We start from the raw sequence: 21302 nt of genomic DNA, 5'->3' as shown, positions 1-21302 counted from the left end.
ATTTCCACTCATTAAAAGTTTGGCCGAGCCAAGTGGGCACCTGGGGCCGGCAGCTCTCCGCGGGCTCGGGCGCAGCTGGACCCCGTGCCAGGCCCGGGCTCTGTAATTGGGCCCCAGGTGTCCTGCTGAGCCCTCGTCCCCCCCGGGAGCCTCAGGGCCACTGAGGTCCAGCTCATTACGGCCTAATTGGTGGCAAATCACTCAGCCGGCCTCGGGGATGAGCTCAGAGTGAGAAAAGTTTGAGCCTCCAAACTTCCTCCCACGCGGCCACAACTTTCTCCGCAGGGGCCCACATTCCCCCAGCCCTTGGGGGCACCGATGTTTCTCCATCAGCGCCCCAGGTTTCTCGGCGTTGCCCAAGCCCAGGGGCACCAGCCACACGCTGCTGTTCCCGCTGGGGCTGGCGTAACCCTCAGCCACAGCTGAGGTCTGGGGCACCTCTCAGCTCCCCAGAGCCTGCCAGTGCCCTCATCCTGCAGAGGGAGGCCCAGCTCTACCCTCCGCTCCCCACCCCATCCCGGGACACCTGCTGGGACAGCTGCACCTCCACACCCAGGGAACAGGGCCTGGGCGTTCTGGGCCCAGCACCACATCCCTGAAGGGGAAAGTCCTGACCAGGGGCGTCCAGGGAAGTTCACAGGGCACCCCCCCCTCCGCCCCGCCTTTAACCCATTTCCCACTCACAGCAGCCACAGGAGGGAGGGTGATGCAAAGATGATGATGGCGATAAAGGATAAACAAATGATTATCACTGCAGACCTCAGCGTCTTCCCTGCATCCGCCCGTTTACTCTTCCGAGAAGCCCCAAGAGGGACAGTTCCTACCCCCACTTCATTGATGAGGAAACTGAGGCGCAGAGGCCCGAAGCTCATCCGCCTCCCACCACCTTTCCCTGCAGAGAATATTAGCTTTGACATGAGACTGATTTGGGCTCCAACCCTGCCACTCAACTAGCTGTGTTGAGTCACGCACATTATTTAACTTCGCTGAGTCTGTTTCTTCATCTGTGAACTGGGGATGCTATCATACCCATTTCCTGAGGCGGTGAGGTTAGACACGGTGTGTCTAAAATGCCTGCCCTAGCCCTGGCCGGTCTGGCTCAGTGGATAGAGTGTTGGCCTGCGGACCGCAGAGTCCCGGGTTTGATTCTGGTCAAGGGCACATGCCTGTGTTGTGGCTCAATAACCAGTAGGTAGCTGATCAGTGATTCTCTTTCATCATTGATGTTTCTATCTCTCTCTCGCTTCCTCTCTGAAATCAACAAAAAAATTTTTTTTAAATAAGTAAATAAAAAGTAAAATGCCTACCCTAGCCCTGGCTCAGAGTAAACGTTCGCTAAATGACTGTGGCTAATACATTCTCACAGCTTGTGGGACAGAAAAGCACAGGGTTTGGAGCCGGCAATTCAAAAAATACGTTGGCTCCCTAGCCTGTGCCAGGCTCCATAGCAGGCCCTGGAGTTTCCCGTGTTGGTTAGAAGCCCTTCTGAGCAGTGGGAGGAAGGACAGGGCAGGGTCCATCTGAGGCGCCCCAAGCCCTCCAAGCCCAGGTGGATAGTTGATTAAACACTAGAGCAATATCTGTCCCGCAGGGTGATGGCGAGAACCACGTGTGACAAGGCAGACAAGTGTGGTCTGCTATTCCAGAGCCATAAGAAACATCCCTACCATGTCACAGACACGGAAGCTGAGAATCTGGGGCCGCAGGTCATTGCCAAGGTCACCCAGCTGGTGGTGGCCAAGCCCCGGGAATGCTCCACAGCCTTCCTCAGCCTCCCAGCTCAGTCACTCCCTGCAGCCTCACTGACACACGCTGGGGCGCATGCCTCGGCCAGCGCGAGACGAGACCCAGGCCCTACCTCTTCCCAGGCAACTCACAACCGGGAGTCAGTAAGAAGACGGGAGATGCTCAAAATACATGCAGAAAGGACACACGCCCAGGGGCATGCGGAGTGGGGGTACGTGCCTCCCACCTCTCCCTGCTGAGACGTGTAAACTGTGAGCTCCAGGACCCTCTCTCTTTGGCTTGCCTTGCCCCCGAATAAACCACAGCCTGTGCCGAAACAGAGCTTGCTATAGACACACAGCTTCAAGGCCACAGCCCCCTTCCAGTCAGATGGGGCCCCACAATCTCTCTGAGAGAGAAAGTCTCTGCCCCTTAGAGACGGTCTGAGCTCAGTAGTGATGGGCGATCATTATGGGCCGGGGCCAGCCAGCTCTGGCCTCTGTTCCCTGGCAGGCCTGGCCTAAGCTGTGGCACAAGGGAGCTGGGTCTGGGACTTTCTTAGAGCCCCTGAATCATTGGTAACCACCTGGCCAGAGAATCCCACACCTGCAGGAGGAATCGGGGACTCCGGGGAGGGCAGAGGCTGAGGGTCTGGACGGGGTCTGAGGAAGTGAACCAGGTTGGTCCAAGATCCTCTGGGGAAGATTTGGAGAGGGCTCAGAGGAGACACGCAGGAGTTAAGTGTGGGAACAGCAGCAATGGGGAGCAGCATCAGCCCAAGCTCAAGTCCCAGCTCTGCCGCTTCCTGGCAGCCTGGCCTTGGCCAGGGTGTGGCCTTTACCTGTTTCGTCGTCCATACAATTGGGGTAATACTCAGTCCAACCACATAGGATTGTTGTGACTATTGGAGAGAGAGTCTAATATTTATAGACTGTGTTAGAAACTGCTAAATAAGGTACAGACGTTACCTCGTTTGATCCTTACAACGTCCCTGTGAGGCTCTGTTTGTTCACAGCTGTGTACTACACCTAGCCAGCTGGTGCTCAGTAACATGTGCTGACTGAATGAGTGAATGAAAGTGGGGTTGGTGTTGTCATGCCCATTTTTCAGAAGAGCACAGTGAGGCTCGAAGAGAGGAAGCAACTTGCCAGGACCACACAGAGCCGGGTCTCTTGCCCTGACACCAGCACGTTCTGACTGACTCAGGCTCACAGTCCGAGAGGGAGTAGGGGGGCCACACCAGGAATGTCCACGGTTGAGGAGTCTCTCAAACTAAGTAGCCAAGCCAGGCACAGGCTGCCCCTTTCCCCAGGCACAGTGGCTCCAGCACAGGCCTGACCCCAGGAAGCATCTGCCCGGCGTGGTGCTTGGGTGCCACCTTGTGGCTGGTGTGGGCAATGCAGGCGGCACTTGGCGGGGCCGGAGGCCTCAGGATGCAGAGAAAGGAAGGTCAGCCCTGCAGCCAGAGCGCTCAGTCCACAGATCCTGGACTAGGCCCGGCCCAGATAATGAACTAGAAAGGACAGGCTGCCACAAAAGCTTTGCTCAGAGAGCAAACGGCCCCCAGAGCCAAACAACTTGCTTATGGGGCAGCCCCGGACCTGAGGGAAGGCAGGTTTTTCAAGTCAGTGTGAGGGCGCTTCGGGTCTCATGAGAGAGCAGATTTTGATGTAGAGGATCCTGACCTCCTTGACCGGGAGAGAAACCAGGAAGGAGAGTTTAGGGCAGGGTGCCATGGGGGCAAGAAGGAGGAAAGGGAGGAGAGACGGTGGATAAGTGGACCAGTAGGGAGCCCTGGGATGGGGGTGGGAGGCTACCAGGTGCCCGGGCCAGTGGCGCTGCCAAGTGCCCTCCACATGGGACACAATGTGAAATCTGGGCTCCGAGACTCCTCACACTGCAGCAACTCAGCGCCGCTGGGGCAAGAGCGGTCAGAGAGGGCTTCGGACAGCAGGTGGCGCCTGAGGCCCCAGAGCAAGCCCAGGCGGCAGCCAGGGTCGCTGAGGGAAGGGAGGACAGGCTGGGCGGAGGAGTGGATGGCAGAGTGCAAGCAGCTTGGCCTGGCTGGAGGGCAGCTGCCCCTCAGGGAGGGGGCGGGATAAGAGCTGGCCTTTCCTGGTTGGCAGTGGGGTTGGTGGGGTTTTCCTGGGCGAGAGGAGGTCAGGTCTGCTTTCCCAGAGGATCCTCCAGCAGCAGAGGGAGAGGTGGGGCTGTGTCTGGCACCAGGCCTAGAGGAGACCCGGGACTAAGGTTCAGGACCTGGACCGAGACTCCTTTGGAAGTAGGATTGGCAGGACTTGGTACCAGATGAGATGAGGGGTGTGAGGGAGAGGGACGAGCAGGGTGATGCCCTGTAAGCTGGCGCAGGCCGTGGGCTGGGCTTCCTGAGAAAGGGCATTGAGTGAGGAACTGACAGGGGTAGGCGGGAGGGCCGGTGGTGCGGCCAGTGGTGACCATGTTGCATTTGAGATGCGTGTGCCCTGGTAGGGAGTCCTGGTGACGGCCTGCAGGCCTCAGAGGCGTCACCAAGGCCCTCAGACTCCCTCCTCTCGGTGCTGACACAGCTCACCCTGTTGCCAAACACTGCCCCTTCAGGAGGGTGTCCCAGTGTTGGGGGTGGGGAGGGGGCTCCCTGCCTTGGGATGCCCTGGACCTGAGGGAAGGCATGGCTGGGAGCCCCGGGTGTGAAAAGGAGCCTGGAGTGCAAACTCCTCAGCCTGTGCTGCTAACTCTGCCCCCTCAGCTGGTTTCTTCTCTCAGGCTGGACGCTCTCCTCTCCCAGGAAGCCTTTCTGGCTTAGTCCTGCCCCACATGCAGGGCTGAGTTTCCATCCTTCTGGATGAACCCTGGAGCCAAGGACTTTATGCCATAAACGGGAGAGCATGTGGAGACAGAAGGGAAAGCATGTGGAGACAGAAGGGAAAGCATGTGGAGACAGAAGGGAAAGCATGTGGAGACAGAAGGGAAAGCATGTGGAGACAGAAGGGAAAGCATGTGGAGACAGAAGGGAAAGCATGTGGAGACAGAAGGGAAAGCATGTGGAGACAGAAGGGAAAGCATGTGGAGACAGAAGGGAAAGCATGTGGAGACAGAAGGGAAAGCATGTGGAGACAGAAGGGAAAGCATGTGGAGACAGAAGGGAAAGCATGTGGAGACAGAAGGGAAAGCATGTGGAGACAGAAGGGAAAGCATGTGGAGACAGAAGGGAAAGCATGTGGAGACAGAAGGGAAAGCATGTGGAGACAGAAGGGAAAGCATGTGGAGACAGAAGGGAAAGCATGTGGAGACAGAAGGGAAAGCATGTGGAGACAGAAGGGAAAGCATGTGGAGACAGAAGGGAAAGCATGTGGAGACAGAAGGGAAAGCATGTGGAGACAGAAGGGAAAGCATGTGGAGACAGAAGGGAAAGCATGTGGAGACAGAAGGGAAAGCATGTGGAGACAGAAGGGAAAGCATGTGGAGACAGAAGGGAAAGCATGTGGAGACAGAAGGGAAAGCATGTGGAGACAGAAGGGAAAGCATGTGGAGACAGAAGGGAAAGCATGTGGACAGAAGGGAAAGCATGTGGACAGAAGGGAAAGCATGTGGAGACAGAAGGGAAAGCATGTGGAGACAGAAGGGAAAGCATGTGGAGACAGACGCAGAAATTGGGAGCTGGAAGGTGCAAGGTGGGTGCTCCCAGAGCCTTCGGAGGGAGCAAGACCCTGCTGGTGCCTGGATTCCAGAACCGTGGGACAATACATTTCCGTTGTTTAAGCGCCCAGTTCGTGGTAGCTTGTCTGGCAGCCCTAGGAAACTGAGACGGGGGCTTAAGAACAGCAAGCAAACAGTTCTCAGAGGTCTGCCTTGCAAAAAAATTGAGCAGACCGAATGCGTGTCCAGGAAGACCACAGCAAGAGCCGTGTGGTCTCCGGGGTCCACCCCTGCCTGGGCTTCTGCCTCCAGGCCCAGGCCCCACCCTGCAGGAGGGTCGTGGACAAATGGAGGCATCAAGGGCCCAGTGGGAAGGGCAGTGTTGCCAGGGCTGCCTTGGGCCCAGGGAGTGAGGGGGCACATGAGATACACTCAGCTTGGGTAAGGAAGTCCTTCCCCCCGCCCCCGCCACTTTGCACATCTCACACCTGAGCTTGGGGAGTGAACAGGGTGTGGAAAGTTCCAGACGCCTCTGAGACCCTCCAGGCTGGCTGTCCACTGGCCACCTGCTGCCACCTCAACCCAGCAGGGCTGACACAAGCCCACACAGATGTCCTGAAGTGGGTGGGGTGTCCTGGGCTCCAGGTCACACAATCTTTATTGGTTCCCACCTCCAAGGCTTCGGGACCAACCATGCAACCCCATGCCCACCATCATCGCCCCCTCATCCCCTCATGTCAAGCCCCAGCTTCAGCTCCCTCTCCTCCTCTGCCTCTGTGTCTCTTTCTCAACCTCCCAAGCCTGGCTCAAATGTCCCTTCCTCCATGAAGCCTTCCCTGATCTCCGCAGGCTCCTGCCAGGCCGAGCAGTGACCAGAGACAGGGGTGAAGTGGGGAGAGCCAGATTTGGATCAGATGCCCCATCCCAGCATTGCCACAGATCCACTGAGTGACCTAGGACAAGTCTCCTAAAGTCTCTAACCCAAGAGGGCCCACCTCTAAAATGGGGTGATAAGATCCTCACTTCAACAGGCCCTCATATAACCTCATTCTCCTGCTTCTAGATCCCCCCTTTCTCCCATAAACATTATATGAGTACCACTGATCCTTCAGAAATTCCCCCATAGTAGATGCTCAATAAAAGCTTTACTTCCTTAGAACGCTTTATTCCTTTCCTGACATCTGGAGCCTGCTGGACCGACCAAGACCCTGCACTCCACGCCCTGACCCTGCTTTGGCAGAGCCACCCCCGGGTGGGCTACAGCCTGAGCTTGGGATGTGAGGTCTGAGTATCCATTTGTGTTGCGTTGTTCCCCTTTAACTCCAGACCAGAGACCTCACACAGCCCAGACCAGTGGGAAGGCCTGGCCCGGACGTCAGGAGACTGGGCTCCAGGCATCTCAGGAGACCGAGGAGCAGACACGGGCACTGCCCATTGGCTCATCCGGAGCCTGGGCTCCCCGGGGGAGGAGTAGGGGTGCATTTAACTGCACGGAGGGAGCCCCTCTTGTTCTCTCTGCTCCTGCCTGACTGTGAGTATGAGTTCTGGGTTGGGGGCGCTCAGCCAGGAGGGCGGAGGGGGCTGGAGAGAGGTTCTTGTCAGGGAGCGATGGCTGGAGAAGGGGATGAGCAGGGCAGGCACAAGGAAGGAGGGCGACTGGGCCTCCACCCCCGTCTGCCATTCCCTCTCTCTGGACCACTGTGCCACTCCCCCCAGTCCAGTCCACACCGGTGACCCTGTCTCCCCAGCCACGGGCCTTCTCAGGAGGAAATCCTATTCTCCGCCTAACCTATATGCCTCCTTTAGGAAACTGAGTCTTAGCAATAGTGGAAAATCAGCAAACGTTTAGTTCATCCTCTCATTTCTACGCTCTCATCTTGTTTTTTCTTATCGTTTTCTTCCATGGGACTTGCACCAAGCCCTTGAGGTGTGACAGTGAGAGGGATCTCGGCTTTAGAGTTCTAATCCCACCCACCCCCATTAATTCCCAACTTCATGCCATTAGACCACTTGCACCCCCTCTTCCCTTCCTCTGGCCGACCCACTTCTGCTCTGACTAACCTCCTCTCCTCTGAGGAGCCTTCGCGACCCTGAGGCTGTTAGCGCTCCCGGGGCTCCATGCCACTCTGGTTCTCCCTAGCGGACTGAGTATCTATGAAGCCCAGCGCCTAGCAGAGTGCCTGGTACATTATAAATTCAAAACTATGCCGAATAAATGAACGAATAAAAGATGACCTCTTATGTCAGACTCAGTTGTGATATCTGCCTAATGGAGACCCTCTGGCTATTAAAAAGGGGGGAACCTATATGTGAAAGTACCTCACAGCCCTGGCCGGTTTCTCAGTGGTTAGAGCATCAGCCCCAGGACTGAAGAGGGCACGTACGTTGGTTGCAGCCTCGATCCCGGTTGAATAAATGAACGAATAAAAGATGACCTCTTATGTCAGACTCAGTTGTGATATCTGCCTAATGGAGACCCTCTGGCTATTAAAAAGGGGGGAACCTATATGTGAAAGTACCTCACAGCCCTGGCCGGTTTCTCAGTGGTTAGAGCATCGGCCCCAGGGCTGAAGAGGGCACGTACGTCGGTTGCAGCCTTGATCCTGGTTCCAGTTGGGCTGCATGTGGGAGGCAACCAATTGATGTGTCTCTGACATCAATGTTTCTCTCTCTCTCTGTCTCTCCATCTCCACTTCCACTTTCTCAAAAAATCAATGGGGGGAAAATATATATCCTCTGGTGAGGATTAACAACAGCTAAAAGATAGTAACACAAAGCAGTGGAGAAAATGGAACTTAAACAATTATTTAGCAACTTGGCGGGGGGAAATATCAAGTTAAATTACACACCTCATGTCACATATCAAATTGAATTTCATGTGGCTCAAAACTTAACATAAAGAATTAGGCCATATTTTAAAGAACAACAAAACATAATATACTATTTTTTTGATCTTCGAATGAGGAAAGAATTGCTAAGCTTGAAACCAAGAAAAGAACTCGCCTGGTCGCTCAGCATTGACCTATGAACCAGGAGGTCACAGTTCAATTCCCAGTCAGGGCACATGCCCAGCTTGCAGGCTCTGTCTCTGGTATCAGTGATCCTCATCATCAATATTTCTATCTCTCTCTCTCCCTCTCCCTTCCTCTCTGAAATCAATAAAAAAAATTTTTTTTTAAGAAAAGAACCCACAATAAAAAATATCAATAGATTTAATTTTTAAAAGTTAAAACTTTTACTCTTTTGTGTGTTTGTGGGTTTTTTTTTAAATTTTTGTTTTATTGCTTACAGTATTACAAAGAGTATTACATATGTCTCCTCCCCCCCCAAAAAAAAACTTTTACTCTTAATAACATCATAAACAAAATAAAAATAGTAACAAGATTTGGAAAATCTGTTTCAATGGAGAATGATTTTAATATTTAAATTGCTGAGAGAAACAGTCCCTAGTAGTCCAGGGGCAAAGTACATGAAGAGAAAATTCACAAAGAAGAACATGCAAATTAAAATGAGATGTTTTTCAACCATTAAATTACTAAAATAAATTTTTTAATTTATAATAATTTAATAATAGCACCGATGATTCAGTGACAAGACTGATACAACTTTCTTGGAAATCTACTTGGCACTCTCAAAAATGTTCATGTCATATGACTCAACAATTCTATATCCAAAATCTACCCTGAGGGGTTTATTTGAAATGCAGGCAAAGATTTGTTGAAAGAAACGTTTCTCATTAAATTATGACACTTAATTTCTCATTTTTCCCCCTAAGAATATTGGCTGCTCATGGAGAGCAAAGCCTGGTAAAGTTGGGGCAGGGCCTGGTAGGGGCCAAGGTACAGAACCCAGGCTTCCTGCCCCGCTTATCTTCCCAGAGTCATCCTGCTCCCCAGGGAACATGTCAGCGTGGGGCAATGGCAACTCCAACTTGTCCTACACCAGCTTCCTCCTGATGGGCTTTCCGGGGCTGCAGGAGACACGCACACTCCTGGTGCTGCCCTTCCTCGGTCTCTACCTGGTGATTGTCTCTGCCAATGCCCTGGTTATCCACACCGTAGCGGCCCAGCGGAGCCTGCACCAGCCCATGTACCTGCTCATCGCCCTGCTCCTGGCTGTCAACATCTGTGCCGCCACCGCCGTGGTGCCCCCCATGCTGTTCAGCTTTTACTCCCGCTTCAACCGCATCTCCCTGGCACGCTGTCTGGTCCAGATGTTCTGCATCTACTTCCTCATTGTCTTTGACTGCAACATCCTCCTGGTCATGGCCCTGGACCGCTACGTTGCCATCTGCAACCCGCTCCGCTACCCCGAGATAGTGACAGGCCAGTTGCTGGCCTGCCTGGTGGGGGTGGCAGCTGCCAGGAGCACAGGTGTTGTTGCTCCGGTGGTGGGGCTGGCCTCCCGGGTACACTTCTGCCGCTCAGATGTGATCCACCACTTTGCCTGTGAGCACATGGCCCTGATGAAGCTCTCCTGTGGGGACATCTCCCTAAACAAGACTGTGGGGCTCACTGTCCGCATCTTCAACAGAGTCCTGGACATGCTGCTGCTTGGAGCCTCCTACGCCCGCATCATCCATGCTGCGTTCCGAATTTCATCAGGCAGAGCACGTTCCAAGGCCCTGAACACCTGTGGCTCCCACCTGCTGGTCATCTTCACCGTCTACTCCTCGACCATGTCCTCATCCATCGTCTACCGTGTGGCCCGCACTGCCTCCCAGGACGTGCACAACTTGCTCAGCGCCTTCTACCTACTGCTCCCGTGTCTGATCAACCCCATCATCTACGGGGCCAGGACCAAGGAAATCAGGCAGTACCTGTTCCAGAGGGCACAGCCGCAGGTCCCCACTGAAAAGGCCCAGTCCCTGCCCTCACACAGGCAACTTCCTGCCTGATTCTCTAGAACTTATAGGTCCTGTAATTACTCTGTCAAGCGGGTAAATGTGCAGGCAAGTCCTCCCTGCTGTACTTTGGCTTTGGCTATCTGCATTCATCGTTGAATCTTTCATCCATTTTCCGAAAAATATCTACTCATCCAGAGTTGCACAGTAACCAACTGCAAAGCCAGCTCTGTCTCCACCTTCTAAATTTTCCCCTTTTTTCTGCATGTGATTTTCACTGATTCGTTCACTCTCATTTGTTCAACAAACATGTATAATGCTAACACACAATGCTGACCCCATGATTGCAAAGAAAGGGGAAATTAGATTTCTACCTTGAAGGAGGTCCCAACCTAGCAAGCTGTAAAGACGTGTAATGTCTTTACAATGACAGCTTTATGTACAAAATTCTGTGAAAATATCGAGGAGGGACAATCACTAACAGAACACTTCACAGAGGGTGAATTTGAGTTGTGTTTGAAGGATAAGATAAAGTGTTTACTAGAGGGGAAGGAGATATGGAGAAAAGACACTATAGACAAAAGGAACAGCATGGGCAATAAGGAAGGGATACAGCAGGGGTCCTCAAACTAAGACCCGCGGGCAACATGCAAATACAAATATTGTATTTGTTCCCGTTTTTTTTTTTTTACTTCAAAATAAGATATGTGCAGTGTGCATAGGAATTTGTTCAGTTTTTTTAAAACTATAGTCCGACCCTCCAGTTCTGAGGGACACTGAACTGGCCCCCTGTTTAAAAAGTTTGAGGACCCCTGAGATACAGAAATTGGTACCAGGAGTGGGGTGCTATATAATAAAAATCTAAAATATGTGGCACTGGCTTTGACATTGATCTGGTCACCTAGCCTGTCTTCAGCAAGGACTCCTCTGTTAGGTCAGCCAGATCCCCTCACTGCTGATGTAATTTTCCATCCGCTCACCCCTCCCCTGCTCCTTAGCTGTAAATTCCCCTCCCCACAGTGTACTTGGAGTTGAGCCCAGTTCTGTACCGAGGTCTTTTCCCTGATTCCAACAGTCCTGAATAAAATTTGTTTCTACCACTTTAACTACTGTCCAGCTCTCCTGTAAACAAGAGCACTGCCTGGGCTAGCCTGCTGGAGGAACAAAGGATGCATTTACTGGTAGCAGAGCTGAGCTGCCCCAGCCATCCATAGATGCTAACTAGATAAGCTGATAGCCAGCCAACCCTCCAACATGAGGAAGCCCAAGGGAAATCAGGAGAGCCACGACTAACCGCCCTAAGCCCGGATGTGTGAATAAATGCCCACAGTAACACAAGCTGAGTTTCTGTGGCTGTTTGCTATTGCAGCAATTTTGTGACAAGAGGCAGCTGACAAAATGATTAAACAATGGTGTAGACACAGTATGTCTACAATAAGGTAGTTTTCTTCCTTTACCACATTGTTTTAATATGTTGGATAAATGTATTTTTGCTTAACATGAGTTCCATAAGGGTAGAAACTGTATTTTAAAGCTATCAGACTAAGGTAGTGAGAAAACATTCTTCTTTTAATACAAAAGAAAACACACGGACAAGTGCTTGAAGGTAGAAGGTACTAACAGTGAGGGGATAGTGCCCATTCCAATAAATACCACTCCTCAATAAAAGGAATCAGGGGTTCTTAGGGAAATGGCTGGTTCTAGGGCTGGGGTATAAAAAAAACACAAAATGATCCTGGATAATCTTATAGTGCCACCAAGTAAGTGCTCCAAAAATGATGGGGACATGTCAAAAGGACAGCAAGGCCCATCTGAAGGGGTTTCTAGTTGTCCACTGAGGGACAATTTGAGCAACAAAAGAAATAAAGATAATAGATGATAACCTTTAGAATCCAAGTCCATACTGATTTACATACATGGATGGATAGATGGACACATGATAAGGGAAAGCTCTTCCTTACAGTAAAATTCCAAATAATAAATGCAGAAGGACTAGAGGTAGAAATCCCCATTTGCCAAACATCACAGAAATAAACATTTCAAGCAAGAATGATCAATGCATGCTAAAATTAGTGGGCAAAATTATGAGAAACAAGATAGAGTCTCAAAGTTTTCCCGCACAAGGCACTTATTAATTACTAAGGGAAAATAGTAACTTTACAATTGAGAAACCTGGACGTCTCTTAAGCAAATGATAGACGACACCCCCAGCAGTGGCACAAAGTGGTATCACGTGTCTTCTGAAATGATGTACTGAGAAGGGCACAGTGTCATTACGGTGGTGTTCTTGCAAAAACAAAACAAAAAACCACACACACAAAAAAAACCCCTGCATAAACTGAATTTAAACATGAAACCAACCCAAAATGAGGGGCGCTCTAGAAAACAACTTGCTGGTACTCTTCCACGGTGGTAAGATTTTGAAAGAAAGGAAAACCTGAAGAATGGTTCCAAACGAAAGGGAGACATGAAAACCAAATGCAAACATGCAGTCCTGGACTGCATCCTGGGTCAGAAAAGGGACGTACGTTAGTTGAACATTTGTCAGAAATTACATTATAGTAGAGTGCAGATATTAATTTCCTGACTTTGATCATTGCACTGTGGTTACATAAGATGCTAACATTGGTGAATCTGGGTGAAGAGTGCACAGGAATTTTTCACACTGGTGTTTTTTAAGTCTGAAATCATTTCAAAATTAAAGGTTGAAAAAATGTTGAGTAGGTGGGACTATTCATGTTGTTATTAGCAAGAAGGAAGATGAGAGAAAATAGCAGAAGTGTGCATATTTTATAGTGTGACCCCACCTTCCCGCCAAACCCCCTCAGAGAAGGCTATGAAAACCACAAAGTCACACAGAAAACAAAGAGAGCAGCAAGCATAAGGGCAGAGATAAAGTGGGTGTGATGTACTCAACCAGAGAAACCTGCTGAAATGGTGGTGAGGGCTCCGTGTTATCACACCTCAGGAGGCTGTGTGCGTGATATGATATATGGAATGCATTACATTTGGTAACTATGTATTGGAAATATTAAAGAAAGGCAGATCTCGATGTTAACGTCCCAACCATAAAGCTTTTACAAGATCATAAAGAACTATACCTCCATGACAATGGGATACTGAGTCTTTTTAAAGAGAACACAAGAAGCACTGATCTTTTTGTAAAGGAAAGACTAAATGAAAATTTTTTGACAAAAAGCAAGCTGGATAAAAGAAGAAACAAGGACATGACCAAAAGGCTGATGCCAGAGCTGCCTGAACTGTATAGAACACAAATGTTAAACCCGAAGAACTTCAAGCAGCACTTTGAGAGCAAGCATCTTAAGACTCACCTTCCTCCAGAATTGGCTGATCTCCAGCCATAAAGTTGTTAACAGGTGAATTCATGACACCTTTGACTCTTCTACTGTCTCAGACCTGAGATAACAAACCTGCAGCTGCTTTCATATTGTGTCAAATAATAAAGTAGTACTTTGATTTTACAACATCAAAATTAATAGACAAAAACCATCCCTGAGGAAGCCCAGTCATCAGAGTTACTACACAAAGACATTAAAACAACTGTCTTAAACATGCTTGAAGAACTTAAGGAATAGATGAACACAAGTAAAGGAAATCAGGAAACAACACATTAAAGTCAGAACATTAGCATAGAGATAAAAATTATTAAAAGAAACCGAATTCTACAGCATGAAGAAACAATAATTGAAATGGGAAAAAAATCACAAAAGGGTTCAACAGCAGATTTGAGCAGGAAGAATCAGGTAACCTGAAGACAGGACAACTGAAATTATAGTCTGAAAAGTAAACAGAGACTAAGAGACTTGTGAGACACAAAAAAGTGGACCAATAGATGTATTATGGGAGCCCTGGAAGAAAAACAGAATGGGGCAAAAAGATTATCTGAAGAAATAATGGCTGAAAAGTTCCCAAATCTAATGAAAGATGTGAGTCTACCAATCCAAGCAGCTCAACAAACCATAAGTAGGATAAACTCAGAGACCCACACCAAGACACATTATAATCAAAATGTCAAAAGCCATTAAGATGGTTATTGTAAAAAATACAATAAATCAACAAGTGTTGGCGAAGATATGAAATAACTGGAATGCTCATACACTGCTAGCAGAAATGTAAAATGGTGCAACTGCTATAGAAAACAGCTTGGCAGTTCCTCAAAAGTTAAACAGAGATTACCATATATTCCAGCAGTTCTATTCTAGGTATATACCCAACAAATTAAAAGCAAGAATTCAAAGAATAGCCAAAAGAAGGAAATAACCCAAATGTCCATTAACAGAAAAATGAATGAGCAAAACATGCTATATACATATAATCAAATTTTATTCAGCTTTAACAGAAAAGAAATTCTTATACATGCTACGACATGTGTAAACTTTGAAATATTGCTAAGTGAAATAAGTCAGATAGAAAAGGACACATATTATATGATTCCATTTATATGGGTTACCTAGAATAGAATAATTCGAGACAGAAAGCAAAACAGATTACCAGGGACTGAGGGGAGAAGGGAATGGGAGTTATTGTTTTTTATATGGTTTCTGTTTGGGATTGATGAAAAAGTTCTGGAAATAGACAGTGGTGACAATTATAATTGTATATGTACTTAATGCCACTAAACTATTTGCTGTAAAATGGTAACACTTGTTTATCTTATCACAATAAAAAAGAAGAGAAAAAGGCATGTTCTTTCACACTTGACTTTTGTGTGAAAATAAATGACAAGAGCAGTTTCACACAATCACTTGAAAATGTTTATTTTCAGAATGAACTTTATCCAGATCAAGGTCTTGTCAGCACTTCTCACTGTCTATGACACAATTTAGCAGCAAAACTATTTCTTTACTAAAACTGAAGTCAACAGAAAAAGGAGTGCAAAATGGGTAATGAAACTCTACTTAATCACTCCTTATTCTCTATCCTCAAGAAATAGTTTGGCTATTGAAGTGCTGGTCTTTTCTAGGTCTTTCCTCAGGACCCACACATCAGACATTCATCTCTATTCTCCAAAGAGCACACCATGGCTGCTGTGTTCCTCTCTTTCTCTTCTTCCTCTTTTGATGCCTTTTCCTTATCTTTCAGTTTCTCTTTGTTTAGAGTGAACTGGATCGGATTAGCTGCTGGTCTTGTCCTTAAATAATACATCCCAGTCTTCAAACCCTACAAGGGAAAGAAATGCAACTATTAGGAGAAACTGTGAGAATACTAGACATTCAAGACCAATATCTAAAATACATTTCCATAAACCAGGTGAAATTGTTTTCTGAACCTGAAATTCAACCTCCTCTAGGAAGCCCTCCCCAAAATGCTGACTCCATTTGAAACCAACAGATTCAAGTGTTTCTAGGTGGCAATATTTAATAGGTAGCTAGAATATAAAACTCTTTCAATTCCAAAATATCCCAAGTTGGCAATAAGTCCTCCACAATGTGTTCCACCAACCTGCTTCCAGCCGTAGAAGTGCATACTAGTGAGTTTGCCGTAGTTGGGCTCCGCAATATGGATGTTCAAAGACTGGCTTTGATCAATGAAAGCACCTCTCTCGGCTGCCATGTTGAGAATGGTTTTCTGAGAGATTTCCCATACCGTTTTGTAAAGCTGCTTAAGGTCATCAGGAATTTCTGGTATGCTCTAAAGGGAAACCAAATGTTTATCATACTCCACTTGATGAAAGCAGTATGATTAATAGAATAATGACCCAAGGATCTGGCCTTCTACTTCCTGCCAGATCTGACCCTACCATTCAGTATAATACAATATGATCCTAATCAAGTTTCCTAAGACCTCTGGCCTCTGGTTTAGAGCCCAACAAAATCCCATCTAACCAGAAAAAGATCAATCTGGTGGTAGTGATTTAAGATCTATCTTTCAATTAGTTTATGGCCTAAACATTCACTGTATGTAACTGGTTTATGGCCTTAACATTCATTGTGCTAGAGGCACTTAAAAAAGGGGGAAAATTCACAGCTAAAGAGCAATAAATGACCCTTGAGCTTTGAAGAAAACACAAATACTCAGAGCTACACCACTCAGGGAAATGATCCAGAGAAGCAAAGAAACAAAGCCCTTAAAATAAATTAGGACTTCACAAACTCCGTTTGGAGCCAACAGATTTAAGGTTTTCTTAGGTCCAAGGTTAACTTGCATCAAAACATGCAGACTGGCTAATGCTAATTTTTCTATCAAAAAAGGAATCTTTATCTGTGTTGTCAATTAAACCAATGTTTAGTCAGAAACCTCTATCTACAAATAGATGTTTCTTGAGTCTCAGCTGCAAATATTTTATTGTTAAACTATTTGTGGTTGTCTTTTGGACTATTAGTCCTCTATCTCCACCATACTTTTAAATTAAGTTTGACTCTAATTTCAGACTTTGTCAGTGGTTCCCAAACTTTGATGCACATTGTCCTTAAAAAATACTGATGCCTGGATCCTATTCCAAGACATTCTCATTTAATGAGTATGAGGTACAACCCTAAGCTTCAGAATTTTAAAAGCTCCCCAATTGATTCTAATGTGCAGAGAAGTTGGGAACCACTTCTTTGTGCTTTATATTATTGCACAAACAAAAGGTAAGGCCAGGACTAGCTCTGTGAAGATGTATATAATCCTAGCGCAACAATACAGAGGTGAACAGAGCTACGTAAGTCTATATGACCACAGGCCTATGACCAAACTGGTAGACATTTTTTTCTCTCCACTGCCTGGGATAAGTGAGAAGGTTCCAATGCCCAACTTAATTCACCGCCCCCCCACCCCCATTCTCTACCTGGATAGAGCCATTGCATGCAATAATCTGATTTTTCATCTCTTCATTCCATAAGCCCCGCTCAGTAAGATCTTTCAGTAAATGAGGGTTTACAATCTGAATGAAAAAGAACAAAAGATATAAAGGAATAAATAACAATGACAGGGCCTAAAGAGGATCACAGTCTAAAGCTTGAAGTAAATAAAATCATTAAAGAATTATTTAACATTAACTTGATAACTTCTTTTTTCATAAAACTGAAGGGCCCATTCCATTACATGACAATTATATTCCTTTAAAGTCTTGATTTCATTTTTATTCAAGAAACATAATGTATGGTATTTGCAACAGTGAAAAGAACTAATGTTGCCTAAGCTGGGTAAATTTTTGTGGATTGAGTCTTTTTTTCCTATTTAAGGAAACAATAAGTATTTAAGAAAAAAAAATAGAAATCCTATGTATTCACCCCAAACCTTACAGAAAGTTATGTCATGATATCAGCAAATTCAAATAAAAATCTTTTAAATTAGTGGTCCTCAACCCTAGCTACACATCAGAACTACCTGGGAACCTTGAAAATAAAAAAAGTTGGTCCCACCCACCAAAAACTCTCATTTATAACCAAGGCTAAAAACCACTGTCTTAAATAACCCTTTTACATATATTTTAAGTATCACCAATGTAAACATCTGATCTTGTAGTATAAATCACTATGATTACAGAATAGTTAAATATTAAGAGAACTCTAATATCAACAAGTTACTTTCATACTTTCAACCCTCAATCATTCATTCTTTTGGCAGATATTTATTAAATGTCTATTATGTGCTGAAATAACTTAGAACAATATTAGGGACGAAGATGACCCATTTTATCAAAACTCTGCCGCCATACTAAGAAAAATAGGCATACTAAATAGGAATTAGCATTTACTCCCAATATCAGGCTTTTGAAAGATTTTCTTGTACGTCTAGTTGTGATCTTCTCACCTGAAATTCTCCTGACAAGACTCTACGAGTGTAGATGTTGCTGGTATAAGGTTCAATGGACTCATTATTTCCCAGAATCTGAGCAGTGGAAGCAGTAGGCATTGGGGCAATAAGTAAACTGTTTCTTATACCATACCTAAAGAAAAGGAGGTTATTAGGTGCTAGTCCTAAAGTTACAATCTGCAGGAAGATAGTTACTTTAAGTCATTGTAGTAAATGCACCTACTATGAGTAACATAATACATGCATTAGATTCACATATGGATTTCTTATTTTACCCCTACAGGAATGCAACTCCACAGTATGGGTGGAACAGCTCACCCCTCTCCTAGATGCTTGACTCCTAAACAGAATTAGCACAATAATTTCTACTGCTGGAAATCTTTATTATGCTGTAACTTACGCCACTTGCACTGTGAAACTCAGGAACCATAGCACTTGATATCTTGCTACCTAGCATACATGTCCATTTTTGTAAAAGTTATATTTGCATATAAATATACTATGTGTACTGGTTAATAAGGCAGATTTTTTTCAATAGATGGAGTTATACATATGTTGATATATATGCAATTGGATATGTATGCTATTTTGTTGTATTGACAACAAGCTTCAAAACTTCATATGTCAAATTTGCTGAAGGTGTTAACATCATAGATATTTTTACACTTAAAAATGTTGAGCTCTGTGCCAAAAAAAGAGCATTTGCAGGAAGTTATAGTTCATTACTTTATTTTGAAGAAAAGTGCTGCTGAATACTTCGGGAAGTGTATGGTGAACACTCTCCATCTCAAGATACTTGTGAATGCTGGTTTAAACACTTTAAAAGTGATGATTTCACCCTAGCCGGTTTGGCTCAGTGGATAGAGCGTCGGCCTGCGGACTGAAGGGTCCTGGGTTCGATTCCGGTCAGGGGCATGTACCTTGGTTGCGGGCACATCCCCAGTGGGGGGTGTGCAGAAAGCAGCCAATCGATGTTTCTCTCTCATCGATGTGAATACTTCGTGAAGCTTATGGTGAACATGCTCCATCTCAAGATACTTGTGAACACTGGTTTAAACACTTTAAAAGTGATGATCTTGATGTGAAAGACAAAGAACGTCCAGGTCAACCAAAAAATTTGAAGATCGACAACTGGATTGAAGATGCAATTATTCGATGAAGATGCATGTCAAACTCAAAAACAACTTGCAGAAAGATTAAACATTGCTCAGCAAACAATTTCCGATCACTTACAAGTAATGGGAAAGATTTTAAAGGGAGGTGTGGTGTATTAAGAGCTTCTAAAACCAGGTGAAACTGTTAATACTGATCGATATCGACAACAAATATCAATTTGAACCACTCTTTGATCGTGAAATGACCAGAATGTTCCAGAAGACACAGCAAAGTAATTCTGCTTCATGATGACGCACCATCACACACTTCCAAAAGAGTTAAAGACATGTTAAAAGATCTTGTCTGGGAAGTATTAAAACAGCCACTGTATTCACCAGGCCTTGCTCCTTCAATTACCACTTGTTCCGATCGGTGGTACATGCACTTTCTGAGCAGCATTTCAAAACATATAAAGGAGTGGAAAATTAGGTCTCTGAATGGTTTATCTCAAAACAAGAAAAGTTCTATTGGAACGGTATCCACAAATTGTTAAAAGATCTTGTCTGGGAAGTATTAAAACAGCCACTGTATTCACCAGGCCTTGCTCCTTCAATTACCACTTGTTCCGATCGGTGGTACATGCACTTTCTGAGCAGCATTTCAAAACATATAAAGGAGTGGAAAATTAGGTCTCTGAATGGTTTATCTCAAAACAAGAAAAGTTCTATTGGAACGGTATCCACAAATTACCTGAAAGATGGGGAAATGTGTAGCTAGTGATGAACATTACTTTGAATAAAGCACTTCTGATTTTTTTTTAATTACTGTGTTTTCTTTGATTACAAAGCCTGCATTATTAACCGGTACACCTACTACACATGTACACATGCTCAGAAATAAGTCAAATCTGAAGGATGACGGACAAAAAAATGCAAAAAGGTTTTTTTGGGGAGGTAGGTAGTATTGGAATAATATTCATTTTATTCTCTTTCCAAATGTAGGTTTTTCTAAATTTGTAAACATGTATTTAACAAAATTTTTTAAAAAGCAAATGGATATTTTCTTATTCCCATTCCCTTTTTTAAAAAAAAATTGCTTATTGTTTAAAGTATTGCAGATGTCCCCTTTTGTTGGAAATGGATATTTTTTTAAAGAGCATTTTAAAGCTACTGTTTCTTTCTTCAAATTAAAACTCTGCACATGTATTGACCCAGAGATGACACTCATCATGAAAGGAAATGAAAACTTGTTTCATTATTCGTTCAGCAAAATGTTCTATCTTTATTAGTTTGAAAGACCTACAAATGATCCCTTATTCCTTTGACAATTCAACAGAAGTCATTTCTGAGCCCAATGTAATTAAGCAATAAATAAAAATGAAATATATTTTAAAAGCAAGCACTTAGAAATATAAAGATTTAATGAGAAAAAGAAAAACCTAATCTAGGTAGTTAGGCCTCTGAAACAAGATCTACTGATAATATCTACCATGTATTGAAATGCTTCCAAGTGCCAAGCAATCTACAGGTTACTACACATGTATTATATTATAAAGTATTTAAAAGATAGTTCTGCAGGAGAAACCAAGATGGCGGCATAAACACCGGAAATTGCTGCCTGCAACAACTTCAAAAATACAACTAAAAGACGAAATGGACATCATCCAGAACTACAGGAAGGCTGGCTGAGTGGAAATTCTACAACTAGAAGGAAAGAGAAAAGAACACTGAGAGGAGGTGCAGAAATAAAGTGCAGAGGTACGGAGGCACATGCGGCAAGGGCTTGCAACTGAGGACGTGGCTGCCTTTATGAATTGGAGGGAGTCACAAGCCCCCGACTGCTCTGAACTCCAGTTCCGGGAAGTCTCTGGGGACCCAGACTCATATGGGGAAAAACTGGATTGTCTGGCAGGGGGCAGAACTTGGAACTTGAGGGCGACTTTCTCTCAGAGGTGCTTGCAGCAATTACCGGGACACTGAGATGAGGGGCCTCTTAGGGCAGGGCTGAGGATCAGCCATAGCTGCTTGCTCTGCCCTGTTGATTCCCTGAGACCCTGCCCCACCCAAGCTGCGGCAGAGGCTTTTGCATATGAATGCCCTTGCCCTTTGCAATCTGAAAATTACCTAACAACTGCAGATGGGCCAGACAGACCCAGACCTTCAAAGAGAAGGCCCAAGGCCCCACAGCAGCTTGCATTGCTTCACAGCTGGGCCTCATTTGGGCACCTCCAAACCCCAGACAAGGA

At 45.9% G+C, this 21302-nt stretch overlaps 3 protein-coding genes across 7 annotated transcripts in view; 2 read left to right on the top strand and 1 right to left on the bottom strand.

Moving 5' to 3' along the window:
* The window catches only part of LOC102757524 (cell division cycle protein 20 homolog), a 14678-nt gene extending 7846 nt beyond the window's left edge, over positions 1-6832 (top strand). Inside the window, 1 exon segment of the mRNA XM_015564342.1 lies at positions 6685-6832. Coding sequence (XP_015419828.1) covers positions 6685-6832 — 148 coding nt within the window.
* Positions 6833-9259: 2427 nt separating this feature from the next.
* On the top strand, positions 9260-10255 carry LOC102757239 (olfactory receptor 52K1). The gene has a single exon (XM_006764321.1). It carries the CDS (start codon positions 9260-9262, stop codon positions 10253-10255), a length of 996 nt encoding a protein of 331 aa, XP_006764384.1.
* A 4698-nt stretch (positions 10256-14953) lies between these two features.
* RRM1 (ribonucleotide reductase catalytic subunit M1) overlaps positions 14954-21302 on the bottom strand; it is a 67041-nt gene continuing 60692 nt past the window's right edge. For all 5 annotated transcript variants that reach the window (XM_006764320.2, XM_015564337.1, XM_015564339.1 and 2 more), the window contains 4 exons: positions 17960-18095; positions 16992-17087; positions 15665-15853; positions 14954-15382 (listed from right to left, as the gene is read on the bottom strand). In XM_006764320.2, the coding sequence (XP_006764383.1) occupies positions 15194-15382; positions 15665-15853; positions 16992-17087; positions 17960-18095 (610 nt within the window). In that variant the 3' untranslated portion in view covers positions 14954-15193. The remainder of the gene's footprint in view (positions 15383-15664; positions 15854-16991; positions 17088-17959; positions 18096-21302) is intronic.

This window comes from Myotis davidii, unplaced genomic scaffold (genome assembly GCF_000327345.1).
Source record: "Myotis davidii unplaced genomic scaffold, ASM32734v1 scaffold1181, whole genome shotgun sequence".
NCBI classification, from domain to species: Eukaryota; Metazoa; Chordata; class Mammalia; order Chiroptera; family Vespertilionidae; genus Myotis; species Myotis davidii.
Note: the sequence above shows the minus strand (reverse complement) of the source record. Positions and strands in the feature narration are given on the sequence as shown.